Below are 27,993 nucleotides of genomic sequence, written 5' to 3'. Positions count from 1 at the left end.
TCTCAGAGGGGTTATTTTATAAAGTACAAAACCAAACAGAAACCACTACCATAGACCCAAGCATGACGTACCCAACCCAACTACAGCTACTTTAATAATCCTGGCTTAAAGTTTCGCTCCTCCCACAGACCTCACCGACATCAACAGCTACAAAGCTACAAGCCCTAAATCTCCACCTCTGGCCTGGCTGTGACAGATCTCCTGTGTCCCTGCATGTGCCTTCCCCCATGTTGACACAGACGCTGAAGAGGCAGCTGCCACTGTGCCCCACTCTGCTCCTCCAGCACTGCTGAAGGGATCCAGGGCCCCCCAGCACTGGGAATGGAATCTCTTTGGACAGGGAGAGGGACACTGAGGCACTAAAGCGACAGGCATCTGGTAAGGCAACAGCTGCCCTCAATAAACTTAGAGCTTTTTCAGCTCCAAGCTTCACCTTGCACACCCTTTCCAGGGATCCTGATATGCCTGACAATACTTTTGCAATTAAAAGAACCAATTATGGTCAGCTTTGAGCAAGAAGCTTCAAAACATCTCTAGGTAAGAGTTAAGAATTAACGTTAAAAAAAAGAAGAGGAAATCTGAGCAGCTGCTTCATCATGATCGCTGGTGAGCCCCAAAGAGTGAGAATGGAGAGCTATAAAAAACTACATCTTAAAAAACTATATGTAGTTTACAGTTCCCTATAAACTATAGGATTTAAAAATTCTATCTGACCTCACGTTGGAAATACAGGAGATGACAGAGAGAACAGTCTAGAAATGACCGTGAGGAGCGTCAGAGGGCAGGAGCAGGTGTGGGCAGCCCAGCAAGTGACTGCACACGGGGGAACCTGCAGCACCAAGGGCTGAGCTCACAGCCCTGAGAACCACAGAGCCTGTTCCTCCTTTGCTCAGAACTCATCCCGTAACCTGGGGGGGTGGTCCATGCCAAAAAACGAGGAGGGTTTCCCGTGGATGTCGCGCTCTCTTTTCACAAAGGCGGTGAAGGAAGAGACGCAGTTCCCGATGAAGTGATCGGACTGGCCAAGGATGTACAGATCAACCTGAGGCACTTCTGGCTGCAAGCTGACAACCTTGAGCTGCAGAGAAACAAGGGAAGCAGGTAAATCCAGTCAGCTATTGTTGCAATCCAATGTCTTGGCGTAATAGATTGTATTAGAAATGGGAATACACAACAGAAAGAGGGGGGTTTGTCTTTCACTGCCCTATAACTCATTTATGATTAGATCAGTGTCAGAACATTTTTGAAAATCACTTAGGTTTATTTAATTTAAGCCCTTTTCAAGGAGATATTTACTACCATGCCAGATAATGCTCTTCAACCTCCAGGAAACAAAGAGTTTTACATGATAATTTTTATTGCTATGAGTCAAATTCACTTTGAGATGGCAACGTTTGGCTGTGCATAACCTATTACACACAGCAGCCACGGGCCAGAATCCCAGGGAGATTTTTGCCAAAGCACTCCTGCCAGCATGGGTTTCTGGAAGACTCACCTTTCCTTGGAAGAACTGCTGTATTTCCGTTGTGTAGGGCTCGGAATCAGTAGCGATATAAATGGATTTAGCTTCAGTCTTTGTCACCCAGACCTTGAGAGCACGCTTGATCTCCCTGAGGTCTGGCAGGCACATGTCCATGGTGAGAGGCACCGCAGCGCTCCGGTCGTAGCCCACACACTGGGGTGAAGCCATGAAGTGAGGCCCGGCCGTCCCGTCCTTCAACATGTTGCAGGCGTTTTTCTATTGGAAGAGGAAAAGAGAATCATAGAATTATTAAGGCTGGAGAAGGCCTCCAAGATCATCAAGTCCAAACTTTGAATGAAATACCCCCATGCCCACTAAACCATATTGCAAAGTGCCACGTCTTCTTGGTTTTTTGGGCACTTCCAGGGATGGTGACTCCATCAATGCCCTGGGCAGCCTGTGCCCAGTGCTTAACCACTCTTTCAGTGAAGAATTTTCCCCTGATATCCAACCTGAACCTCCTCTGGTGCAACTTGAGGCTATTTTCCCTTTTCCTGTCACTGAGAGAAGAGGCTGAACCCCATCTCACAACAACCTCCTTTCAGTTTCAAAGTACCACATTTAAGTGGCAAGTGTGAGAAAATGCCACCACATTCCCAACCTCTGCCTGTTTGAAAGAATTCCAACGGCACTGCCAACACACAGGAAGCTCCTGAATGCCAGCAGGGATCAGGTGGCTGTCCCAGCACAGCTTCTTTCTGGTCAGCTTTGTCCCCACCCCAGTAGCCACCAGTGCCGGAGCCGTACCCAGTCCGAACCGATCCTCAGGTGAATCCCAACGTAGGGCCGGACCAGCAGAGACTGGATATAGGCTTCTCCCTTCTTCACCATTCCATCAGACCACTCCATGTACTTCTGGAGGGGCCGGTGCTCCTCCAAGACAGGGAACTGGGCTGGAGCTCCAGGTAAGGCAAGGACAGGGTGCTCAGAGGGTGGAAACCTGTGGAAAAACCAAACCCCAGCAGTCTGAAACACGGCATAATCCTGGACACTCCATCCTGCATTAAGACTGAGGTGAAGGTTAGAAAGGAAACCAGGAACATCACAAAATATGCACCATCTATTGCTCCAAATTTAGATCAATTTTAACCATTTTGCCATCTGACAAAGCTCACTGACATTGAAGAAATTTGGATTGCTGTGTTTTACCTCAGACTTTTTAATCAGACAGACAAAAAGTTAAGAACCTCATTGACTCAGTGAGGAGCTACCAAGCAATGGGAGGTCATATTTTCCTCCCAGACTAGAGCAATTCTTTCACCCAAACTTACTAAAGTCGCTCATATCTCTGACAACACAAAGTAACCAGCAAAATGATGATCAGCAAATGAGAGCCAAATTACTTTTGAAGATTAATTACATATGAATAATAATGAATAAACACTGTAATTAAATATTACTGGCTCAGAAATCAATCTGATTTGGTGCAATCACACCTAATAGTGCCCACAGGAAGAGCTGAGCAAATATTTAATGGAAAAAACATTAAGATTTTTAATTACATTAACTAAGCATTTCAATCTCTCCCCCAAAATGTAAATTCACAATACAAAGTCATGACTGTTTTCATGAGTGACTCTAAATGCCCACTACCTTTGGATCCAATGGTCCTTGTAAGCAGGACTGAAGGAAATTCCCTTGAAGAGCTCAGACTTATCAAAATCCACTTGGAACTGATCCCAGAACGGACCGAACGGGTTTCCATCCTGCAAAGGAAAGACAAGTGTTTGTTCAGTGCATTCACAGAGCCTGCAAGGCAGATCTAGCAAGATCCTGGAGTGCAAAGCTGGAGTTTTTCTGTTCTGGGAGGAAAGCAGCCAGAATACAACAGCCTGTCAGTCACAGGTCAGGGCCACAGAAAGGAAAATTACCTGAGAACTACTGCAAAGGCTGTCTTAAAGAAGGACACTACAGCCTTGTAGTTAAGAGAGGTTGCTTTAACACTGGCTGGAAAACTCTACCACAGCTGGGAAACAGAGAGCAGTCACAGTCAAGTCTGAAGCGATAAAATCTACTTGCACAGACCATCTTCCCATCCCCAAACACTGGGAGACAAAGAAAAGGATGAAGGATGAAAAGAAAAGCATGCCTCTCCAAAAGCGGTGAAAGGAATGCCACAAAGACCCATTTGCGGTGGGTAACTCCCAAATTTGCAAATCAACGGCGACCTGAATGCGTCAGTCCTTTCCTTTGGAACCGCAGCGGAGACAAGCCTCGCCCGCGGGGCCGAGGAATAACTCACCTTCATGGGACAAGTGCTTTTGTCCGCGCTCCTCTGCGCCGCCGCCTCGAAGCAATAAGCCACCCGCCGTCCGGGCGGCCAGTGCAGGGGGGCCAGGTGCTCCATGAACTGCTCCAGGCTGAGGACGCGGTGGTACCGCTGGAGCGGCTCCAGCCTGAAGTGCTCCGAGTAGGGGACATGCAGCTGCGGGGGGGACAGAGCCCGTGAACCGGGGGCTCGGGCCGTCCCCGCGGGAACGGCCTTCCCGGAGCCCGCAGCCTCATCCCCGGGAATCCCTCCCCTGGTGCCCCGGAGCTCACACCTTATCCCCGGGAGAGATCCCGGCTCTGCCCTCCGCCCCCCCGCTCCCTCCCTGCGCCCGCCGGGGGCTCACGTTGGTGTAGGGCGGGCGGTGGTGCCGGTACTCGATCCAAGGCGGCACGGCCAGGGTCCGGTTGAGGGCGCGGGCGAAGGCCAGGGCTCCCAAAAAGTGCTCGGCCTGGTTCCCGAAGCGACCTGCGGGAGGGACGAGAGCGGGGATGGAGCGGCGGATGGAGCACCAAGGAGATGCGACTGGAGGATGGAGCAGGGGATGCAACCGGGGAATGGGGACCGGGAACCGCACCGGGGGATGAACCAGGGAACGCACCGAGGGATGCAACGCGGGATGCGCCGGGGAAGGAACCCGAGAGGATGCACCGGGTGAGGCATCGTGGGGATGCACAGGGGAGACACCTCGGGGACCGCGCCGCGGGGACGAAGCGGGAGACCCTCACCCATGCAGGGGCAGTAGAGCAGGTAACCGGCCGGGTCCCAGGCGGGCGTCGCGGCCGCTCCCCGCCGCGTCACCGGGAGGAGCAGCAGGATAAGAAAACGAGCAGCCCCGGCAGCGGCGGCGCGCCATCGCAGCTTCCCCTCGTCGGCGCCCGCCAGTTCCGGCGCCGCCATCCGTTCGTGCCCCGCGGGCGCGGCGCTCTGGCGGCCACCACCGAGGCGTGGACGTCAACTCCCAGAAGGCCCCGCGCAATGGCGCCGCGCGGGGCCGGGGCGGCGCGCTTGGCGGGCCCGGGGAACGGGGTGACGCGGGGAGGGGGTGGGGAAGACGGGGCCGGCACGCAAGCGAGGGCGGCGGCACGGCCGCACCCTCCCCTGGGCGGCGGGGTGCCCTCAGGGGCAGGGGGGCGGTGAGGAAGGAGGAGAGGATGCGGGGGCGGGGTTTGGGGGGGGGGGGGGGGGGGGGGGGCGTAGGCCGGGCCCGCCTCCCTCCCTCAGGGCTGGGGGTGAGGGGGGCGATGTGTTCGCGTTCCACCGGGGGTTGCTTTCGTCACGGGCGCTCCGGGGGTGTGCGTCTCCGTTTGGCTCCCGAGGCAAACGGCGGAGGCGGCGGGGGGGTGTGGAAACTCGCAGGGCCCCCCCCGCCGCCTCCGCCGTTTGCATGGCGGTTGCAACAGCACCTTAAAACGCCTTATAATTTACTCGGAAACACACCAAAACCCCAACTCCGTCTTCTTCCAGGTAGCTTTGAAACTGGCCCAGATGGCCGAGCTCGTTCGGAGGAAAAGGAGCAACGACCTGGCGAGAGTGGCAGAGACTCCCCGGAGACCTGTGGAGCAGGAGGTAGAGAAACGCTCGGTTTTGTTTTGGTTTTTTTTTTTTACAGAGGTGGAAATATTCGTGGTTGCAGCACCTAGAAAGGCCAGGCTGCTCTTGAGCCACGGGGGCTGAGGAGGGGTCGGGCAACAGTTTGTCACATCACGCTGGCTCGTCCCACAGTGGCACCTCAGCACTTCTGGGTCCTTTGTTGTTCTGCTCTGCCCACGTAGGTTGAGCGTGCACAAAACCATAGCTCTGTTCTTAGTGGGCATTCCCAAACCTCATGGCAACACCTTTTCTTGTAGTCATCCCACTTCCAAGTGTTTCCCACCCCATACTGGGGCTGATGTTTCACTCACACTAATTCTTATTTCAGCTCTCCACAACGTTCCCTGAGCACTTTCTTACCAGGGGTTGGTTTGTTCCGTCGCAGTTGCACATCCTGCCCACAACTGGCACTCGTGCTGATGTGCAGCAGGAAGTTCCTCCTCTGAAGCAATCCTGGAGTGAGAAAGAGCTTGAGGGTTTGATGCTATTTTAAGAAGAGTTTCTCGGGCAGCCAAATTAAGTGAAAGATCGTTTTTATTTCAGCTGGCTGTTTAACAGTCGAGGTGGTGGTAGAACTGTTCAAAAACGTTGTACTTCTCCAACAAGACACACACAACTCAAGAACAACCTGCTAAGAGATGTTAATGTAGATCTTCATCAACATGAAAGCCAGCAGGGCTCACAGGAGCCTGTTATTTTTTGAACAGGAAACAGTTTGAGCTTCCATTATTAATGGAAGAGAGTGTCAAAGAAAAAAAAAAGGATTAAGAATTGCTCATTCCTGTAGAAAACTTGCTAATCCAGAGAGGCAGAATCTGCCTCAGAGTCGAGAAGTGAAAATGCAGTGAGTAATCCCACCCCGAAGAGGAGCAGCATCTGTTGCCTTCCTGGAAAAGGTGTTATGTTGATGGCAATTGTGAGTTTTTTTCCCCAGCCCTGTTCACTCACGTGTGATGGTTCAGGTTGGTTTGCTCAGAGCAGCAAGCTGGCAGCAGAATGGATGTGAAAAAAAGAAAAAAATACAAGAGAACCTTTGTTTCTCTGAGAAGCTCTAGGAGGGGATTCTGTGTAAGCAGAGACCAAGAGCAAGAGAGAATATGAAAAAATGGGATGAGCAGCGATCCAAAAAACACATGGGGGAAAGTATTTAGAGCTACAAGGAGACACCTCTCTACAGTGTTTCAGGAGAAAATACATGTAACAGGTAACACTGGCTTTTGACAGTTGCAAAAAAACATAATTCAGAAAAAGCTTAACGTGCTTTTATTCAGGTAACAGGTTAAGGGAAAAAAAGAAAGAAAAACTTAGTGGAGACCGTGTCATGTTCATAATGCTTGTTAAATGCTTCTCACACGTGTCTGTGTGCAGGGGTGAAGGATGCAGTTTTTTAACACCAGCCTTCTGTGATTTCAGATGAAGAAGTTTGGCTGTTAAAGCAGTTTGGTCACAGAGGGCTCCAACAGAAAACTGCACCAGGACAACACCCCAGCGAGCCGCCCGCAGGCTCGAGTTCTGCTTGACATGGCCCTGCTCTACTAGACCTGCCATGACAGCATTTTTTCCCAGTGTTCCCAACTGGATTCAAGATGCAAAGCAGGAGGAGGAAGAGACAGCCTGGAAATTAGTCCCCAGACCAAGAGGTGAAGAGACCGAAAGTCAGGGAAAATGCCAGTGTGAACTATCGGAGCCCTCCTTCCCTCACGTGGACAAGCTGAGAACTCACACGCTTTCCCATTCGGAGCAGAGACCCTACAACTGCCCCCAGCTGCACTGTGGCAAGGCCTTTGCTTCCAAGTACAAGCTCTATAGGTAGGTACCTGTGAGTGCCTCTGCCCAGCACTGCCAGAAGACAGGGGAAAACCCCTCCCTCGTGTGTCTTTGCTTGAATTTCTGAGAAGCTGGAGGAGGGGAAATGCCCTTTTACCTTGCAAAGCAGTTGAGTCCCAGACATTACCATACTTGGCATCTCTTTAAGCGCCTTCCAGAGAACCTCAGATAACTCTTTATCCCGAGCTTGAGCTGTTTTCTGTTTTACTAAATAGGAAATTGAAGCAAAAAGTGAAGTTCACAGATTAAAAAACAAAATGAAAAGTAAGAATAGCATTTGCATTCTTAAGCCCCACCTCTGACTTTAACCACAGGGATAATTCCATGGCACCTGTTGCTCCAGCATGAAGAAGTAGAGTTGCCATTTATGTACTGAAGTAGAACATAGAATAATTAAACTGTGATCAGTAGGAACTTGAAACTAGATGAACCACAGTGTCAGAAAGCGTGAGATCTCAAGGTGAAATCAGAGCACAGTGGCTGTCAGCAGACCTGGCCACAGCCTGATCCTCCTGATGAGCTGAAGTCGTTCAGAACCTGCAGACGAGCATTTTGTGTCACAAACTACTGAGGTTTTCTTTGCCAGTTGCCCTTTGGCAGCCTCAGCAGAGGGCAGGAGCTGAGGAGAGGTGGCCGCAGTGCCCCTGTGCAGAGGTGATGCGTTCTGGGGAGGACGGGCACTGCTGGGACAGACTCTGTAACTGCTGGGACAGACTCTGTACCTGTTGCCTGAAATGTTGTGCTCCTGTGCCTGACCTTTAGTGGCGGTAAAATGCCATCTGGGATTTTTATGGCATAAAGCGTAGGACATGAGGAAAATTTTGGAGAAGTAGCCTGTGTCCCCCCTCAGGGGCTGGACGCTTGCCTAACCTTTCCTGCTTTTCTCCCCAAAGGCATATGGCCACGCACTCTGCTCAGAAGCCTCACCAGTGCATGTACTGTGAGAAGATGTTTCACCGGAAGGACCACCTTCGGAACCACCTCCAGACCCACGATCCCAACAAGGAGGCCCTGCACTGCCCCGAGTGCGGCAAGAACTACAACACCAAGCTGGGCTTCAGGCGACACCTGGCCATGCACGCGGCTGCCAGCGGTGATCTCAGCTGCAAGGTGTGCCTGCAGACCTTTGAGAGCACCCAGGTCCTGCTGGAGCACCTCAAAGCTCACTCCAGGCGGGCGTCCGGCGGGGCGAAGGAAAAGAAGCATCCGTGTGACCACTGCGATCGGCGCTTCTACACCCGGAAGGACGTGCGGAGACACTTGGTGGTGCACACGGGCAGGAAGGACTTCTTGTGCCAGTACTGTGCTCAGAGGTTTGGGAGGAAAGATCACCTGACCAGGCACATGAAGAAAAGCCACTCCCAGGAACTGCTGAAGATTAAGACGGAGCCAGTTGACATGTTGGGTCTGCTCAGCTGCAGCTCCTCTGTCGCAGTGAAGGAAGAGCTGAGCCCCGTCCTGTGTATGGCATCCAGAGACATGATGGGTGGTAAGAGCTTCCCTGGCATGCTGCCTGTGGGCATGTACAGCACGCATCTTCAAACCATGCCAAGCTCAGGCATGCCCCATTCTTTGGTTCCTAATTCTCTTCCAATGGGAATGAGCTATCCTCTGGAGTCTTCTTCTCCCATCTCCTCCCCACCGCAACCTCCTCCAAAGTATCAGCTTGGATCTACCTCATATTTGCCTGAGAAACTACCCAAAGTAGAGGTGGACAGCTTTTTGTCAGACTTCCCTGGCAGCCTGTCTCTCTCATCTGGTGAGCCTCAGTCCTCTTCGCCTCAGCCACCTGCCCTGGACGAGGCTTTGCTTTCCAAGAGCCCTGCTAACCTCTCAGAGGCTCTCTGTGCTGCTAACATGGACTTTTCTCATCTTCTTGGCTTCCTCCCCCTAAATCTTCCTCCTTGCAATCCACCTGTATCGTCGGGGGGATTGGTCATGGGCTACTCGCAGGGGGAGGCGCAGCCACTGCTCACCACTTTGCAACATCAACCTCAAGAGTCTCCCGGAGCCGGGGCCTCGCTGAACTTTGGGCCCCTTCATTCACTGCCCCCCGTCTTCACCTCCAGCTTGAGCACAACCACGCTGCCACGGTTCCACCAGGCATTCCAATGAGCTGGAAATAGCACTGGAGAACAGATCTTTCAGCCACCCTTTTGCGGAGATGGAGAGCCTTAAAAACGCACAACTCTTCCTTCCCTGGGGGTGTGAAAGCTCTGCAGAGCTGGGTCAGACGGGAGGTTTCTGATCTCGGAGGGAGCACTTGTAGACTGGAACAGCTGACATCCCGTGTGAGTCCCAGTCCTGTACAGAGGAAAGATTTCAGCTAATAGACTGGATATATTTTATCTAATTTTTAATCTGTGAATCAGGAGCCGCGCTTAGCACTGACCTTCCCTGAGAATCCTGGAGCTATGTTCCTCTCTGGGAAGGGACTGTCCCTGAGGAGGAGTTGAGGCTCTTTCATCTTGGGCTAAACTTTTGAAGAGTCCAGCTTCCATTTCATGTTATCACACTGCAATTCTGGCAAACCAGCCAACACCTCCACATGGAGAAGAAGTCAGGATACCCTCTCTGTATGAAGCCAATGGGGAAGAGGCTGTCCTTCCCCACTACCTCTCATCCCATCACCCAACACAGCTTACTCCACATCAGTGTTAAGCAACAAGCCCGTTTACATAGTGAATTCAGCTTGGTCACCTCATTCTTCTTCAGGAGCCATTAGGTTAAACTCGTTACAGTGAACATTGTTTACACAATACAAATCTGTTTCTGCCAGCCATTACAAAAATAGGAGGCACCAGAATACACTGGGTTCATCTCTGGTGTAGCTAGAACACTGTTTACACAACGAAGTCAGGTTGCACTGATTTCTCTTCACTTACCATGTTCTTCCCCCATGGGGAAATACACTGCTTTCGGACCACTTCAGCCTCTGCCCCTGTAGGCAGCAACTTCCCACCTTTTCATGCTGGCTGTTCCACGTGAAGGGGATGGAGCAGCTCTCACAGCTTAGCTTGGTGTGTGGTGTATGGACAGAGCCCTCTTAAATATCTCCCCCAGGAAAAGAGATCTGGAAACCAAAGCATGTGAGAGAGCTGGGTGAGGAGCTCAGGACATCGAGCACTGGCATACCAGGCATGGGTGAGAACTGGCTGCAGGCCCTGCTCCCTGGGTTCCCTTGGGATGAGGAACAGAGTATGAGCTTCTGGGGTTTGGGGTTATTTACCATAACCATTCAGCGAGGTCAGCACCCTTTTTGGCTTATCCAGGAAGCAGTCTCGAGGTATATTTTGACCTCAATGGTGGTAACATCCAGAAATCGAGGAAAAATTGGTCCCACCTTCAGGTACACTCTGTCAGTGTATCTGAAGCATTTTCCCCAACACCAGTAGTTCTAACAGATGCTAAGGGTTTTGGCCTGCAGTCACCCTTTCACTTTGGATTTGGTTCCACTGGCCTTTTTCGTTCTCTCCTTCTCAAGCCTTCCCTCCTGAAGTTAAAAGTCCTCTATCCCTTGCTCCCTGCCCCACCTCTTAAACTCTTCCACGGGCTGACTACCTACCAGGGCAGAAGGGTTACACTGGGAAGTGGCAGCCAGCTACTGATGTCCTTTAGCATCTGCATTGTCTCCTGCTCCCCTTTTCCTGGGCACTTGTACTGCAGATGGGGACACACGGAGGTCACTCACTGTGCATTGATGCATGCTGATGTCTATGGACAGGGAGATCTTCATACCTCAGCACGGGGGAACCACTGTAGGTCAACATAAACCAGGAAATCTGTCAATATTGTTCTCCATAAATCTAGAAGATGCAAAATCTACCTCTACTCTGTTAGCTCCTTGGGCAAAGCCAGATGCTGTCCTCCCTCACCTCCCCAGAGAACATCCCCTTCAGTCGATGCAGATTCCTTCCTGCTGAGCCATGATCCCACCGTGTGACATCAGCCAGGCCTCATTCGGTCACAGGCTTGTCCCTCTTCTGTTTTACTCCAGAATTTTATTTTTAATTTAGCTTAGTAATTCTTCCCAGAATGACTCTTTAGCGATCCATTGATTCTCCAGAACATAGATCGGTTGTTTTAGGTTAGCCAGCAATGCTGCAAATAAGACTTTTGTATCAAAATGTAATATAAGATTTATTTACCTCAGCAATATCCTGTGGCAATGATCTCCCCGAGTTGAATGCAGTACTTTTTTCCTTTTCTCCACTGGAAAATGTTGCCTTTCCAAGTCCAATGAGTGCCTTCTTGTTCTCTAACCTAGCAAAGGTAAACAGGGCATTGCAGCCAGTCTGTTTACCGGCATTGAATACCTCAGGCCTGTCTTCTATTGCTTTGCTCTTTGCAAATTAAAAGAGTTTCACACTGTTACCAATTATATGCAAGCCTTATCCCTGTCTTGAGTTGAGAGGATTATTATTTTTTTGAGAAATAAATGGTCAGAACTGATCACTCACTGCCAGTGAGGATTATCAGATTTATGCAATGCCATCACACACCTTCTCCCATGCAGAACATTCAGCTTTCTTGCTTTCTGCCTGCATTGTACTCTGAACAGATGTCATCACTGGAATTCCTTTAGCAGTGGTAGCTAAACTTAGAGCCAGGCATCTTTTTCCTACCAGTAGTCTGTCAAAGAATAAATGGAATTCATTTTGCTATGATTTGCACGTGTGATTTGCTTTCCACAGCTACTCTAACAAGCAGAACTGCCATAACCTTTGTCAATGCAAGGAGAGTCTAACCCAGCAAAGGCAGATGTCAGATACAGCACTGGAGCTGATTTCCAGGAAAACAAATTCCAAGTTCCTGTTCCACAACAGAGTTTAATCTGCAAGTATTTTATCAGCCAGCCTAAAACCAATGAGACTAATTCCATTTGAAATACTGACTGTGCAATTCACAGAACAGATTATATTATAATTAACTTTTACCTGTTCATAAGAGAAAACTTTGAGCATCTAAGCTACAGCACTTGAGAATCCCAGTCCATTAGGAAGTATGTACCAAGCTATTAGGAAAACCAGTGGAAGTCAGCTTAGCCAAGCTCCTGCCAGTGCAACTGGAGGTAAGGGACAAGGGTTAACTTTGGCATGCTGTGAGGGGGATTGCTGCAGCACAGCCTGCAATCTGTTCTGTGGTGTATGTGCAGGGCTTTGTGCATGAGGCAATGGCAGACACTGTGCTGGTTATGTGATATAAAAAAAAGCTTCATCCCACGAAGAGTTTGGTTTTGGTTTTTGTTTGGTTTGGACCACGAGTTTGGGGACAGGACGTGGCTGTGAGTCAGCCCAGCAGAGCCCTGTGAACCACTGCACTGTGATCTCTATGTTCCTGGCACACCTGTATCACAGGTAGCATCAGACTGAGCCCAAGAGGAGTGACTACAGCAAGTAAATGGTCAGGAGGGTTTAGTTAAATAAATATTTTAAAGTGTGGCTGACTTGGGGGATGTCCAAGAGCAATATGAAATATCAAGACTGCACTATATTTATATTTATAATATATAAACCAATTTTGCTCCAGTCAGCAAAAGAACAGCATATGAACTTGCCAGCCTTTATAAATCAGATCCCAGATTCTCAAAAAGCCAAGGACTTAATGTCCCACTACTAATAATGATTCCAGCTCGCTCGCTAGCAAATAGCCAAGCCAAGCCATTCCCTGGCAGCAGAGGGTTAACTCACCTCACCTGTCCTCCCAGGCTCAGATTGCCAGAGCCCTGTGAAAGGCTGAAGATCTTTTCCCCCACGGGATTACAGCTCACTCAAAATCCATTTGTAGGAAGGAACAGCATGTTATCTTGCATTTTCTTCCACTGAATTTCACTTGACAGAATACCCACACACCGTGTTGTGACAGAGCCCGTTCTGTGTCTCACAACAGCACTGCTCTTTACCCTCAGTGTTGAAAAATGGTGTCACTTCAACTGGAATCCCTTTTCTCCCTCCAGTAGATTGATGATTTCAGTACTTTTGTTGTGAGCTCAGCTCTTTGTTCTTTAATTCCTTCCTTGCTGACAGGTGAATAGCAGCTGCTGGGAAGATTTCCTGCAGTTCACTGAAAAAAATCCCCATTTCTTTTCTCTGCCACTGCACCACCTATGCTGTCGGGACAGAACAACCCCGAGGAGGCATTTTCTGCTGCCTGCAATTAAAATTTCCACAAAGAAATCTTCAAAGATGCTTTTCCCATCACCCGACCTTCTTGCTTATCCTCTCTAATCCCGGTTAGTCAGGCTGACTGAATTCTCCCTCAGGTGCCTATTTTTAGTTAATTGCCTGCCCAAGCCCTGGAGATATTCTGCCACCAGAGTGAGGTGGATGAATGGCTCAAATAAAACCACTTCAGGTTTCCAACCTCATCCAAAATTTGCTTCTTTTCCATAACTTATTTCTCGTATTTTTCCCAGTTCTCGGAGATGGGAATTGCCTTGTGAAGCTCTGAATCCCATTCCACCAGACCCCGGTGTGGTAGGAGAAGGCAGTTTGGTTTAGCCTGATCTACTGGACTAGGACTGGCAAAACCTGGGCTCTGTTTTCACCCTGATCCCCAGCCCTGGCACCTCTCACCCTTTCTGTGCCTGCTTCCCTGTAACAGGCCACAGCCATACCAAGCCTCCCCTGGGAAGCAGCTGGAAGCTGCCCAGGGGGGCACTGTTACCACTGACTCAGCTTCCTTACAGGACCACTATTCCTGCTCCCCACCATCACCACATCCCTGGTGTGAGCAGACCCCCCTCAGGTTCTGCTGTCCCTGCTGCACAATCCATGCACACATAGGGCTCACCTCTGGCTATTCCCTGCACCCAGGGGCAGACTCACTTCGTTCTGCTGAATAACTGGAATCCTTTAGGAATCCTTCCACGTGTTTCAGCCATTCTTGTGGCTCCAGGTAAGGAGTCTCATTCCACAGTGCACTCTGCAATCTGCCAGCTCCACATGTTCCCACAGACCACTCGCCACTAAACGCTTCAGACTGGCACAGGAAAAAAAATGGAACTGGTGATCAGAAATGAGACCAGAAAACAGATCACATTCTGCTTCTCACAAATCCACATCAGGAGATGAGCTCAGCTTTTCTGTCCAAAGTACATACTATTTCATTGTGCACAGGGAGGCTCCAGGAGGAGCCTGAAACACCTTCACTGTGTGCTCATGGCTGAAGCTTGGTCTGTGCCATCTTTTCCACCAGTGCCTAAATATGAGCATGCACAAAGTACATACATGACACAGAAGGAGCTTCTCTGTATCAGGAGATCACAGTGACAAGGAAAGTTAAAGGCATTGGCAAATGATCAAAAAATAGAGAATTTGGAATCTGGGTATTTTTATACTATTAAATAGGTCAGTTTTTCATTTCCAGTTAGGGGAAGAACCCTCAACAATAAAGTGTCTCATTAAAAACCAGCTGTCCCTCAGTTTCACCCTCTGATCACAAACTGTGTCTTTGTTTTAAACTACTATGCAAGTGGATAACCAGCTCTACCACAGAATGTACTGAGTGGGCAGGGGACAGCTCCAAAGCCTGTGGGACAGGGACAGACACACCTCTGTCATCCAGGTGAACAGACCACAGACCTGCCTGCAGCCCTTTTCCCTCTGTAGTCAGTGTCTTGCACTTGAAGGTAACACAAGCTTTGCTCATGGTCCTCAGCAGCAGCCACTTCAAGGTCAGCAGAAGGGTGCAGGAGCCTGCAAACTCCAGCACATCCCATAACTTCTGCTAGAAGCCTCTCTGGAGTTTGTGAGATCTCCTCACCCTGCTGAGTGCCTCAGCCTTGATGCTTCGTGGGATTTTCCCACTCATACCTAGGAACAATTTTTAGAAAGGTTGTTTTGTAACATGTGTACCAGTGTTTTTCTTAAATGAGGATACTGATGAAGAACACAAGAGCTGTCTGCTGAGGTGCTCCAAGAGGCACAGAAAGGAACCTGTGGAACCACGAGGACTCACCCTTGGAGCAACTGAGCTCTGAAACTGTTGCTGGAGGAAAAGCTACTGAGCGACCTTTGCAACCACAAGTCATTTTGAGAACCCTCTCCCAGGCACAAGCTCTGCCATCTGCCCCAGGAGCCAGTGGACATGCCCTTGGAAGGTGAAGGGTTTGGGGATTAGCCCTGGGAGTGGGTGGAAGAGCCGTGGTCTCCCTCCCCGAGGCTGCTGTTCACGCTGTCCCTTCTTGTGCTGGATCTGGACAGGCCCTGTGCCTGACCTCCCTCCCTGCAGCTACAGCTGCCAAAGCCAGAAACTTCCCATTGTTAAAGCTCAATTGGTTTTCTAAAAACAAACTTTCTAGCACTTTTACACACAGTGAATAACCTCTTTTAATGGAGTATTTTGGGGGCTGTAAACAAGGTTTTTAAATTGTAATTAAGTGCCATTAGGAAATGTACGGTTCATCACTAAAATTAGCTCTTGCAAAAGAAGCTCAAATTGAAAGCATTTTTTTTATAATGAAGTTGTTTATTAAAAGCATTTGGATGATCTGCCCCGGGCATCTTCTTGGGGAGGAACTGGGGTTTGGTTGGTTTAAGTAAAGACAGAATCATAAAGCAGGTCAAAGACCCAGTTCCCTGCATGAAGCCACACGGGTTTGTCTTTCAAGCAAAGAATTACACCCCTGCAAAAAAAGACCCAGCACCCCCCTGGGGATGCAGCCACAGCCAACACCATAATCCCCTGTCAGGAGAATAATGTTTGTTAGACAGAAAGTTCTGGTCACTTGGTTTCACTAGAATTTCCAGCCCATGTGGCAGCATTTCAGACGAGTCCAGCCCACACCCCCTCCCAAATAACCCCGACATGCTCCACTCCCCAGGGGCAGCAGAACCAGGACCAAACCTTAAGCTATGAGCAGCTGCAGGCACCGGCAAGCATTTGGAGATGAAAAAGGGTGAAGCACACCCTCCCCTCTTGGGATTCTCCTTCAGAACACAGATTAAGAGCTGACAGCCACGATCAGTGTTCAGGTGCTTTTCTCTAGGTACGATCTGGTTTTCATTCCTAAAGCAGCTGCTGGTGAAACGTGCCCTTTCCTCAGCAGCTTTCCCCCGGAGCTGAGGGCTGTGACAGGACATGAATACACTCAATCTGCCAAAAAATAAGAAAGAAGTTCAGCACAGATTGTCCTGTTGGTGGAGCTGAAGCTTCCTTTGCCTTTTTTAAAAGGAAAAGAGACTATTCTGATGATTTCCAAGTTTTGATTCAAGCATTTGCCTGCTCTGGTCTCAGTCACAGACGTTCAGCAGCCCCTGACATTGGCACCTCTGTAACCTGGGGGAAGCACATTCATTGCTCTGCTGGGCAGAACGTCTCAGGAAAGGGGATTTCACTCTCCCTCCCTCAGGCAGCATTCCAATGGATGCTGGCTGCTCTCCTGCCATGCATTCCCCCAGCAAAACACACAAGCTCTGGGAAGCCATGGATGACAATGTTGAAGGCTCTGCTTCCACAGCACCAGCACAAGTCCAACCTCCCATTTGGAAGGAAATGGCAGCCCCATTCTGAGCTGTCCTCTCACTTCTGCTGCTCAAAAGCACCAGGTATCTGTCCAGCACTGCCATCCAACAGTCCTGCTGCTCTTCCCATCATTGCTACACACATCAAATAAGGTATCTCACACGAGAGACAAGTTGCTCAAGGGATCTTACCCTGCAGCACATCCAAATGCCTCAACTGGTGGCAAAATTACAATATATGGCAGCATTCAGCACATGCCACACTAGGAGAAACATACTGCTCAGTCAAGTTTACCAGGAGAAAAATATTGCAAAGAAAACTGAAGTATTCCAAGCTCTGCTTTTGTCTGAAGCCACACATCACAGACCACGTGGGTGTCAAACAGGCCAAGTGTTACAAAAGGAAATTCTCCAGAGGTGGCTTAGGAGAACCCAGGAGAGCAGGATGACAGGACAATGGCAGATTTATTTACAATAGGACACAAAGAATACATACATTAATTAAAAATTACAAAGAATACAGAGAAAACAGTTCAGGAAAGGGAGAGAAATCAATGCTGGCTGAGCCTCTCCACTGGGGCAGGGGCAGAAGGAAAAAAAAAGGAAAAAGAAAACAACAGACCGATCAAAATCTCAGAAAAGGACCTCAAATCAGAACTGACACAGGACTCCACAGCACAGCTGGCTCACACATCCCCTGCACCCTTTTTCCATCCATGATTCCTGGCTGATTGGACTTTGGCATGATGAGCAAGGCTGACGGGAAGGGATATGGGCCCTTGTGTGGACCTGGTGGAAACTTATGGCAATTAGGGTTAAAAAGAGCCCCAAAGCCCTCAAGGGTGCACATCAGTGCTGGGAGCAGGGAGGGCTTTGGACAGTTCTGGGTAGAAAGAGTGTGACCTGTGGCAGCTGGTCATCAGGAGACCTTACTACAAGAAGCAAAACTTTCTTAGATCTCACTAAAAAACCTCTCCCCTGTAGCCCTGACTGAATCCAGCTAGTCTGGGGATGTAGGGAGTCTGCACTGCAATGTGGAACCTTTTTTACTGATAAACATCATTGAAGTGACCAAAATAAAAAACAACTTTAACCTCTTTTAAAAAGAGCTTCCCGTGGGCCAATTCAGGCATCAAGCCATGTGAAAAGAGCCCACATCAGCTGTCCTGGAGGGCTTGGACTGGTTTTTGTGGAGAAGAACAAAGTACAGCTTAGGGGCATACACTTTTCCTGTTCCCTGGAGGTAGAGAATTTCAGAGGAGGAGCAGAGAGCAGCGAGAGTGGCCGGCCCCGGAGGGAGGGCTGGCAGGGAGACAGCCCCACTCTCAGGCCATGGGAGAGCTCCACAGGGCCACCTGCTCTGTGCTCAGCCCCTTCAGCAGGGCCTGCACACCCCTCGGGCAGCTCAGGCCCAGCACTGCCTCAGATTGCTTGGCACTGACCCTGCAGAAGTGTCTCCACAGGCTCTGCGTGATTCCGGCAGCGTTCCCAGGATGGAGCCTGCCCCGTTACCTCATGCATATGGAGCAGAGCTATTGACAGAAAAAACCCTTGTAGGTACCTCACACATCCTTCCAGTCCTGTATTCCAGCACAACCACAGACGTTATATCCCGCCTTCTGAAGGAGAGGCAATCCCACCCTCCCCTCAGCCCTTCCAGCAGAGGCATCCGCAGCGGCCCGTGCTGTCCGAGGCTGCAGGGAGGGAGCAGCGATGCCGAGGGTTGCAGTTGTCAAGCTCTCTCAGGGTGAAATTGCACTTCCCAGGCTCCAAATGGCACCTCCAGCAAATTGTAAACAAGCCGAAGCCAGGACTTCGGTGGTCGGAGCACACCGGACTCCCGCTGGGTGAGCCTTTAGGCTCCTGTTATTTTGCCACAGTCAAGCTCCCTCTTCTGTGCAGACACGAAGGCAGGAGAAAAACGCAGTCTGATGCTCATCTGAAGAGTCTCCCTGAATCCTAGAGCACCCCAGGGGCTGGAAGAAAACGTTTTCACAAGTGTTTCTACTGCTGTTTCAAATCCATTCGTCATCAACATAAAAAAAAAAGGATGAATTAGCAAAAAAGGGGGTTTTACTTATACAGAGGGATATTTCTCTGCTAAAAAACTCCCTCAAATATGGAACAGGATAATAAAGTTAAAATGTAAGGTATCTACAGACCCCTTTTCCCCCAGAAGTAGCCCAGAATCCATGTACACTGTGCCAAAGTTACATTCCAAATCGAGGAGTTAACTGTTTCTCTTGTCACTCTCCCACTGGATTTCGTTTCCTTAAAAGAGCTGGGAGATGATGTCCACGTCACTCCCGGGAGGACACGCGTTCGGAGGCGTCTGAATTCCTGCTGGGGCTCTGCAGCTTCAGTCGATCTTCACGGCGGCGTAGATTTTCCGGACGAACATGTAGGCTGCGTAGAAGCCGATGGTGCCCGTGAGGAGCCAGAAGGACAGGACCATGAGGGCGGTGTAGCCAAAGTACAGCAAGGAGGGAATGAACTCAACAATATCCAGCTAAAACAGAAGAGAGGAAAAAATGAGCAGAATAATGCACAGTGGTGATGGGAGTCCCCAACCCAGCGCAGTGCCCTCTGCGAGGGGACCTGTGTGCCAAAGGGAGGATTCGTTTTCATCCAGCTGAACAGATTCCCTTCGAGGTGGGGTTGGGAACATTGCTCTGCACAGGTGATCTGGGCAGGGTCCAGACCTACACCTTCCTCTCCCCTCTGGCAGGGCTGTCAGCACCACTGGCTGCTCAGCTGCCTTGGGCTGGCATGGGACAGACTAGGACTCTGCAGTCCCACTATTTCCTTTCCCAAATCCCACAGTCTTCCCCAGAAAGGCAGCACTTTCATACAGGAGGAATAACAATACCTTGTTCACAAAGTAGAATACAGCGTAGATCAGCACATAGAAGGCAGATCCCCCTGACACCAGGAAGGTCCTCCACCACCAGCGGTAATCCTGATAGGATAAAAAGCCTTATTACCCCACAGGCTTTCTTCTTCTGTGGGATAATAATCCTTCTCCTGTCTCAGGGGAGCTGTGACCATTCCAGGACAGGGAGAATATCACACATTTTCCTTCAGAGGAAACCCACAATTTGGGGTGGGGAACTGTTTTGTCACAAAACTGTCTCCAAACCAAGAGGACACGAAGCTGACAGTGAAGCAAAGCCAGGTCAGCTCACAGCACCTCTGGCCCTGCATTTGTTTTTTATGTGCATGGAATGAACCAGTTTCTTTGAGATGTCAGCTGAAAACACCCTGCACCCAGCAGAATTCCTAGTACAAAACCACAGTTCCCAGCCTAACAGATAATCAAGGAGCTTCAATTCCCCTTGAAGCCAAGAGGTGTTGGGAGCAATCCCACCCGTGAAGCTGGGCCACACTAATTTTTGCTGAGCAGCAGCAACAACACGACCTGTGCTTTTCCAGGAGCAAGTACCCTGAGCTACCCAAACTACAAACATGGGAATCTCACCTCAGCACAGAGCTGGAAGTACACCATGACAATGCTGATCTGGGAGCAGGATACCACCAGAATTATAAACACCAGGAAGAGAAAGCCGAAAAGGTAATAGAACTGGTTCTCCCAGATTGCCTGAAACAAAGACACAGCAGGAATTTGTTTCCATGCTACTGTGATCAATCACTGAACATGGGACTAACTTCTGGCAGCCAACCAAGGGAAAATGAGAAGCCCCTCAGCTTCATGGAGATGAAAACACAGATCTAATGTGTCTCACAACATCGCTTCAGAGGATTCAGGTTACAAAAAGATGCACAAGGACAGCTCTGAGGTAGCTTTTCATTCCCCTGCACCTCCCAAGCAATGGAACAGCAAATTCCTCCCTGTCCATACAAGGTGAAAAATGGGCAGCAGCTGAAATAGCGACTGTATTAAGACCAGGACCCCTCCTTGATGTAATATTACAGTAAATTTCATCTTTAGCACAATCCTTCAAATCACCAGGCGTGTCCCATAGCTCTCTCTGGAAACTACCGAATGGTCTGGAGGGAACAGTTCCCTCCCTTCAGTGAGTACAGGAATAGGACACTGCTTCAGTGGAAGCCCCTTCCCTTTCAAAAGCTTTGGCATGAGGGGAATCCTATTCAGGAGCAAAGTGGGTTAAATGCTTACACTGAAAATGAAGAACAGTTCGATGAACATGGCTCCGAAAGGCAGAATACCAGCCATGAGGATCCTACAGAGCCAGAAACAAAAACCATAAGCAGCACAATAAAACTGTTCAGACATTAAAAATTCCTTGTAACCACATAGCACACGCTCCAAAGGATCTACAGCTCCAGATTACTAAAACAAATTTCACAGGCAATGGCACAGCTGCTCCCACTGCTGAGCACATACCACTGCTACAAGCACCCCTCACACCACATCCAAATTACCAGTATTGTCTCAAGGAACCCCATCTGTCCATGTCCAGAGACCAGCAGAAAGTGATGTTCAGCAACCCAAGAGGACAAAGGGGAGGGGGCTTAACTCACCATATTTCCCAGACATTCATCACTCACCCCACAAATTTATTCATGTACCACCTCTGCTCCGGGATCTGCCTGGGAATCTGATTTGTCCGTACAGGATTGTCATATGGCTGCTTGCGAAATCCAAAGTAGTAACCCAAGTAGACCAAGGGCAAGGAGATCCCAAACCACATGCAGAGCAAGGCCACCATGGTAGGGAAAGGCACCTGGAATTACAAGAGTCACAGAACTGAGGCTGACAGTTCACCTGCCCTGGAGACTGATGTCATCAGCCATGCAAACCCTCCAGTCACCCACTACAAGGATACCCATATTTGGAAAGGTCTGGGAAGACAAGTAAGGCCCTGCCAGCCCAGTCACCCCCTCCCACCCAGCAGGCCCCAGGCCGAGGGTGGTACCTACCGCACCAGAGGAGTGTTTCCCCCAGATGAAACAGTTCAGGACGAAGCAGATGCCGAAGACGACGCCCGGGTACAGGGTCGCTGTCTGTAAGAGCAACCACAGCACAAGAGAAGACACATGACTCCATCAGCCAGATGTTCCTCTGTAATGAGTCCAGGGCTGGGATAAGGCACATGTGGAGTAATGTCCCTTTTGCTACAGCACGAGGACACAGGGCTGGGCTGTGGGGAGGATCTTGGACAATCCTCTCTGCTCTAGAACATGCTCTTGTGTTTGCTCTTTTCCGTAGAGCTACAATGACTCAACCCAGAGCAAATCTGAAGCACAGCCAGGCTGTGTCCAGCTGCCACAAACATGTGGAGCTTATCCACAGATCTTGCTATCAGCAAAGCTGGATAAACAGCACGGAACATCCAAGACTCACACAAAAGGCTCCCTTCTTCCACCGATGGCCTTTCAGAGTCCGGTACAAGCGGCCAGCAAAGAATCCACCAAAAACCCTGGGCAGAAACAAGCCAAGACAAAGAGAATGAGCTGTTCTGCTGGGGAGGTGCAGGACAGCACTGGGGGTAAGCCGTGGAGGCACCTACCCCATGAACATGAAGAGGAAGCAGGCAGTTGTCATCAGCGCGCCCCGGCTCGAAGGCGACAGCATCCCCAGCATAGCAACAACTGCGGAGGGAAACAGGACAAGGAACAGCAGCTCTGAGGTACATGGGACAGGGGCCTGTCCCATCCACAGGCCACAGCTGCCTGGAATCTCTGCACAGGCTTAATTCCCTTCACAGCATAACACATCCACAGCCTCCAGCACCGGCCAGAGAGAGGAAGCTTTGATCTCAGCTACAGACCATGCTCCAGCCTCAGCTTCCCCAGGGATGGGAGCAGGTGCAGCTCAGCAGGCAAGGCACACCTGTGCAAAGGTCTCTCAGCACACTGTCACCCAGGGCTCACAGCTTGGCAACACAAAATATAATCACACAAAGCTGCCTTCAGCTGGGAAATGCCATCGGGCAGCTCAGCAATGCTGAGCCCGGGCCAATGGAAGCAGCTTTATGGGCCTCACTCCAGCCAAAGTGAGCACAGGGTGAAGACAAACACCCTCAAGCATCATCCTTATTACAGCCACCCCATGCAGCATGTGCCACTTACAGATGACAATCAGGATCATACAAAAGAGCTGAATTCCAGAACCCAGGAGAGAGCTGAGGATCATAGGATACTGTGGAGGCCTGAAGACATCCCCATGCACAAGTTTCCAACCTGATTCCTCCATGGTATCTTCCTGTAGCAACAATAGAAAAAGAAGGTTAGTTAGATGCGATATGCCAGTGGAAACTGAAGTCCTACCACAGTCACTCTAAGAGGGTAACTTCCCTGGATGCAGCTCTTCTCCAGAATTTTACCACTCTAGCCAAGAAACTTCTTTCCTCTTGGACAAACACAGCTGAGACCTGAACTGCCAGTGCCAGGGCACACATTTCCAGAGCTGTCTGCAGTCATTACTGAGGTCTGAAGACATCTGAACTAGTAATGTGCCATTGTACACTGACAGCCAGAGATGTGTGACAGAACAGCCCCTCCCACGGCCAGGGCTCGAAGCAAAACAGGGGCAAGGGAAGAGATTGCACAAGAGATCCCTCCCAGTCTGCGCTTCCCTCCCTCTCTGATCCCAGCCTCAAGAACAAACACATACAATGTCATCTTCCTTGTTGTAGTTGGCAATGTCCTTCCGCAGAGTCCGGATGATGATCATGCTGAGAATCCCTGAAAACAAGCACAAACTGTGTTCAGCTCAGAGGCTCCTACATGGCTGTGCTGCTCTCACACTGTGCAACTACATGGCTCCCACTAACACACTGTTCTGTCTGGGAGAGGAGGCCTTGAGTCATCAGCAAAGACAGAAACAAAACCCCAGGGGAGTAGAGGAGGCAGTATTCCAGCAGGAACAGGGCACTGTGGCTTTCCTGTGGCTTTTTTTTTTATTTAAATATGGACATGGAAGATGTGCATTCACCACATACTCCCTCAGTGACCCCAGCCAGGCGGGTAACTGCCTGACCCCACAGGGCACTGTCTGAACCGGGAGGGTTTAAGTGCTGTGTTGGTTTCCTGCCCCGTCTGACCAGGTTCAGACATGGCCTCATCCTCCTCGAGCCACCTGCAGCTGAGGCTCAAAGCAAATTCCTTGCAGACACCCGTAAAGGCCTCCCCACCCCACACATCCCCTCACCTGAAAGGAAAAACACGACCACAACTGAGTTGATGATAGAAAACCAGTGGATCTGCACGTCACTCATGGTCAGGTACGTGTCCCAGCGGGAAGCCCACTTGATGTCACTTTCCTGAAAGAGCAGGGGAGTTCTTCTCACATCACCACATTCCTAATGTCTTCCACAACACCTGTGACACACACCTGGAGTATCACTGCCAGCCAGCTCCCCAGTACTGCCTTACCTCCCAGTGCACAGAGTAGGTGAAGAGCAACTGGTTCTCTTTAGTGGGATCTATCTCCTGAGGGGCAGAGCCTGTGGCTTCGGGCAGGGTACACATGCTCTTCTCATCAGCCTTCAAGTCTGTAAGGGAAAACATGGCACACACAGTCAGCCCTTCCCTCAGGCACCACCTCTCCCACGGAGCATCACCTTTAGGGCACTGGGCTGCAGTTATTCCAGGTACTGTGGGGAACCACTCGCTCCTTGCTCACCTGCTCTGCAGTTTGCAAAACTATTCTCCTGACCAGCAGTGGAGCATGATTAACAAACTTTCAGGAAAGCTATGCACAGGGCTCTCCTTAACTGGAAGGATAAAAGCCAGAGGTTCTGAAGCCAAGGATCTAGACCATGAACAAATCCTCTATTCCACATGACATGCTGAGAAAAAAAGACCTCTGCAGCAGAGCCTGCTCTGCCAGAGGAGAGCTGCCCAGGGTGATACACACCATAAGCAACTGCCCTTTGAGACCCTTAACTGATGTAGGAGTGTTTTCCCCTAACCATTATTTTTAACATTCAATCCCCCTGGAACTGTTCCAAACATCCTGTGTGTCCCTGGAAAAGCACACACTGTCCCAGTCAGGGAGATTGCACCACAAGAGCTACATGCCCTGCATGCTTCATACAATGCAAAAAAATGCAACCCCAAAACCTCAAACTCAGGTCTTTTTACAGGAAATTATTTTTCCATGGATTGCACTGCAAGGATATCTCTCTATTGTTGGTACTTCCTTAACAATAAATGGGTTTATTCTTAAAATTGGGACTCTTTCATTTCTGTGCCCTGTGAAGCAACAACTGCCATCCTGATACATCAACGGTATCCAACTCTTGTTCCTATAGGAGACTCTTCCCCCTTGCTCCTCCCCAAGAGTCTCTTACCTTCTAGTTTAATGCTTTGGGGAATCACCTCAAAGCGCACCACCCTGTAGGTGTGCTCCTGGCTCTCTTCCACATCCTCTCTGTGGTAGTAAAGGATGAAGGAGAGGTGGTTGTGCAGGTAGAACTGAAAGAGTGACATGAAATAAAGTGTCAGCACCCCAGGGCAGGAACAGGCAAAGCTGAGAAGCAACAGCTGCAGAAAACAGTTCCAGTGAGGAAAACTAAAGACACTCCAACATCAGAGACCAGCCAGTCTTGGAGGCACAGTGGTTTTGCTCTGCTGAGGGGAAGCCACTGCATGAGCATGTCCAAAGTTACACAGTGAGTCAAAGGAAGGACTCCTGGCTATCGTACCAACAGTCCAGCACCCATCCCCTGCTTCCCACGAGAGACCCCTCTCTCATATTTCCACTCTTTATAAAACCTTTTGGTTGCATTCCCAATTCTGATACTCTCTGGCAGACCTCTAACACCCTCTGACAGACACCCAGATCTCCTCCAGGCACCCTCAGACAGCACCTCAATGCTCTACCTTGTTACCGTCCATAAACCCAAGCCTATATCCGTGCTCGAACTGCACATCCTTCTCCTTCTTCTTCTCCTCTTCCTCACGATTGGAATAAAACTCCAGCCGTGTTGCCACAGGGAGGTTATCAGCAATGCTGAAAACACAGATTTCAGATCAAATTTGTCCATAGCACCAAATCCCCTCTGACACAAACCCACGCCAGAGGTGACTCACAGGTGGACGTAGTAATCCTCCCTGATGCGCTCGGCGATCAGCTTGCTCTGCTCCACTGTCAGAACGACTGGCTTGTTGGGAAAGTTACACAGAACTTCACATTTCTTCTCCACGTTCATGGAAACCTGGAAAGGTGTATTTACAATTCGGTCCCCACGAAGAACCTCACCTGGAAAACAGGAAAATAGGGGCAGGGTTGGAGACTGCCAGGCTTCCTGCCAACCGGGCACTGTGCAGCTGGAGGGACCACAGCAAGTCTCCTTTGCTGCCATGGATCAGACTGAAGGACAGTTTAGCTACTTTGTTGGAAGTATCAAGCACTACTTATGAGGCAGGTTATATGCCCTCCTTCAGTAAAGGCATTTCCTCTGTCCAACACACGGACACCACTGTTTGCAAACAGCCGGCACATAGCGAATCAGAGGAATCAGGTTCTCCTCACAGCTCAGCAGAGGTGACATTTCCAATTGCTTTTAGCCCTGTAAACATCCCCCCACGCTGTGGGACTGCTGTCTGACAGGTTACACACCGAGGTTCTCAGCCTTGTAGGTTATCTTGCTGGGCTGGCAGAAGGGCAGCGAGTAGTACTCGTAGGGCAGCTGGGTCCGGGAGCTGGTGAGCTTCACAGCCTGCAGGAAGAACGGAAGGATCATCCCCAGGAAAGGACTCAAGATAATTTCCTGACCTCTCAGCATCAGCCAGAAGCTGACACTTGAACTCCAAGACCATAAAGCTCTCTTTTAGAAGATACTACTACTAATATTAAAAATAATAATAGAGACAGATGTTCCTGAGAGACCTCCGGCTTGCTTCCCTTTTGCACCATTCCCAGCTGTACATTCCCTGCATTACAATTTAGTAGAAATTCATTCACAGAGAAACACTGGTGGTTTTGCAAATCCATGTCCCAGTGGAGTCCTAAGAGCTCAAAAAAGATTCAAGAATCGCAATTCATACAAGATTTCCTCAAAAAAAATAATTCATATCCCACTGGACTTCCTGGGCCCTGTCTGGCCTCCAGGGCTATGAAAAGTTCAGCAATTTTAATCCTGCAAGGAAAGCCAGAGAGCCATCAGACTGGGAGAAAAAGGGTTGGTGACAAACCCCAAACATTTCTGGAGAGTTCCCACAAATCACAGGGCACAAGGGAAGTGCAGAGACACACCACAACAGCCAAGGCCACAGTTGCTCTGAAAAACAGAAGTGTTCTGTAACACAGCCAAGCTCGTTTATTGGAAGAGCACTGGCAAACACACCGACTTGCCTTAGCAAGGAGGGAGCATTTGGCTCCTGAAATCCCTTTGAGAACAGCCATTCCAATACCCCCTTCTTCTGGGAAGCTTACTGTAGCCACAGGCAAGTCTCATTTGCTTAAAAATAGCCAATGTCTGGCAGCCTGTGGCCAAAGAGAAAAGTGTGCTGTGCTTCACGTGGGAGCAGCCAACCTCAGCAGCCCCCAGGGTGCTGGATTTGCTGAGACAGAGGCCACAGCTTTAGAAAAATAAATGAAATGGGCTATAAATCACTGATGTCTGGAAGCAAAGCCTGGCCTCCTTCTGGATGGGTGTAGCAGCTCTGTCGTTCAGTACCAGCAATGCTGCATGGAAACAGCTCCCAGCAAGGCTGGGCTCTAAGATCTGCGAGGCTCAAGGACAGGCACCTCCACTTGGGAAGGGCTTATCACAGGTTTCCCTAGTCCTGAAGACACAACACGAGCAAACCAGGTAGAAGAGAAAATTAAGAAGGTGTGATTTAAACCACTACTTTATTCCATACCTTCCACCCCAAGGCCCACCTCTGTAAGCACTTTGAGAGTCAGTATAATGTTAGAGAAATTGAATTCACTTCAAAGCCACAGTGAAAAAGGGGCTCTTTTTCCACATGGAGCAACATCTCAGGGATTTTAGTGCAATTGCTGAAGGAATTTGGTAGAAGGTATCAGGGGCAAGAACAAGAATCATGTTGGGAACCGAGTGTAAGATGAGGACAGTGATCACTTGAGGGTGGTCCCAACCACCTGACACAAATGCTGTGAAACAGAGAAAATATCTGACCCCAAAATTGTAGCAACAGGATCCCCAAATTTGACTTTCCATCCCCCCTTAGCTGCTATGATATAAAAAAAAAACCAAACAAAAGATAAAGTACCCCCAAATCAAATGGACTAAGAGCACCAAGTTCATCCTACCTTTATTTCTACAGGATCATTGCGGTGGAAGTTGATAGGAGCCACCCCAGGTACATAGAATGACTCTGTACCATGCAGCAACAACAGCAAGACCAGCATATACCTTAGC

The 27,993-nt window shown here is 49.7% G+C and overlaps 3 protein-coding genes across 5 annotated transcripts; 1 reads left to right on the top strand and 2 right to left on the bottom strand.

Annotated features, from left to right (window-relative positions):
• POFUT1 (protein O-fucosyltransferase 1) lies at nucleotides 1-5,180 on the bottom strand. Its single transcript, XM_025895227.2, is given in 10 exon segments — nucleotides 1-1,078; nucleotides 1,496-1,738; nucleotides 2,270-2,462; nucleotides 3,116-3,228; nucleotides 3,765-3,947; nucleotides 4,138-4,259; nucleotides 4,520-4,613; nucleotides 4,616-4,644; nucleotides 4,647-4,718; nucleotides 5,072-5,180. Coding segments are annotated over 10 exon segments (1,347 nt in total). The 3' UTR covers nucleotides 1-889.
• Nucleotides 423-16,729, top strand: PLAGL2 (PLAG1 like zinc finger 2). Of its 2 annotated transcripts, none has more exons than XM_008919990.3 (4): nucleotides 423-1,101; nucleotides 5,259-5,360; nucleotides 6,798-7,193; nucleotides 8,105-16,729. In XM_008919990.3, exons 3-4 carry the CDS (start codon nucleotides 6,931-6,933, stop codon nucleotides 9,324-9,326), a joined length of 1,485 nt encoding a protein of 494 aa, XP_008918238.1. In that variant the 5' UTR covers nucleotides 423-1,101; nucleotides 5,259-5,360; nucleotides 6,798-6,930; the 3' UTR covers nucleotides 9,327-16,729. The 2 variants fall into 2 exon arrangements, with proteins under 2 accessions (XP_008918238.1, XP_029816207.1); XM_029960347.1 differs by lacking the exon at nucleotides 423-1,101 and adding an exon at nucleotides 4,795-4,820.
• TM9SF4 (transmembrane 9 superfamily member 4) lies at nucleotides 15,669-27,993 on the bottom strand. 2 transcript variants are annotated; one of them, XM_029960344.1, is made up of 18 exons: nucleotides 27,885-27,993; nucleotides 26,226-26,325; nucleotides 25,697-25,865; nucleotides 25,487-25,616; nucleotides 24,955-25,078; nucleotides 24,035-24,153; nucleotides 23,811-23,922; nucleotides 23,274-23,344; nucleotides 22,730-22,862; nucleotides 22,168-22,249; nucleotides 22,002-22,077; nucleotides 21,578-21,661; nucleotides 21,206-21,381; nucleotides 20,814-20,877; nucleotides 20,154-20,273; nucleotides 19,545-19,634; nucleotides 18,237-19,184; nucleotides 15,669-16,307 (listed from the first exon to the last, which is right to left on the bottom strand). In XM_029960344.1, the coding sequence occupies exons 1-17, from the start codon at nucleotides 27,981-27,983 to the stop codon at nucleotides 19,035-19,037; spliced, it is 1,899 nt and encodes a 632-aa protein (XP_029816204.1). In that variant the 5' UTR covers nucleotides 27,984-27,993; the 3' UTR covers nucleotides 15,669-16,307; nucleotides 18,237-19,034. The 2 variants fall into 2 exon arrangements, with proteins under 2 accessions (XP_029816204.1, XP_029816205.1); XM_029960345.1 differs by lacking the exon at nucleotides 15,669-16,307 and having other exon boundaries at nucleotides 17,122-18,651; nucleotides 18,838-19,184.

This window comes from Manacus vitellinus, unplaced genomic scaffold (assembly GCF_001715985.3).
Source record: "Manacus vitellinus isolate BGI_N305 unplaced genomic scaffold, ASM171598v3 scaffold_26_pilon, whole genome shotgun sequence".
Taxonomy (NCBI): Eukaryota; Metazoa; Chordata; class Aves; order Passeriformes; family Pipridae; genus Manacus; species Manacus vitellinus.
The sequence above is the reverse complement of the archived record's forward strand: the minus strand, read 5'-3'. Positions and strand labels throughout refer to the sequence as shown.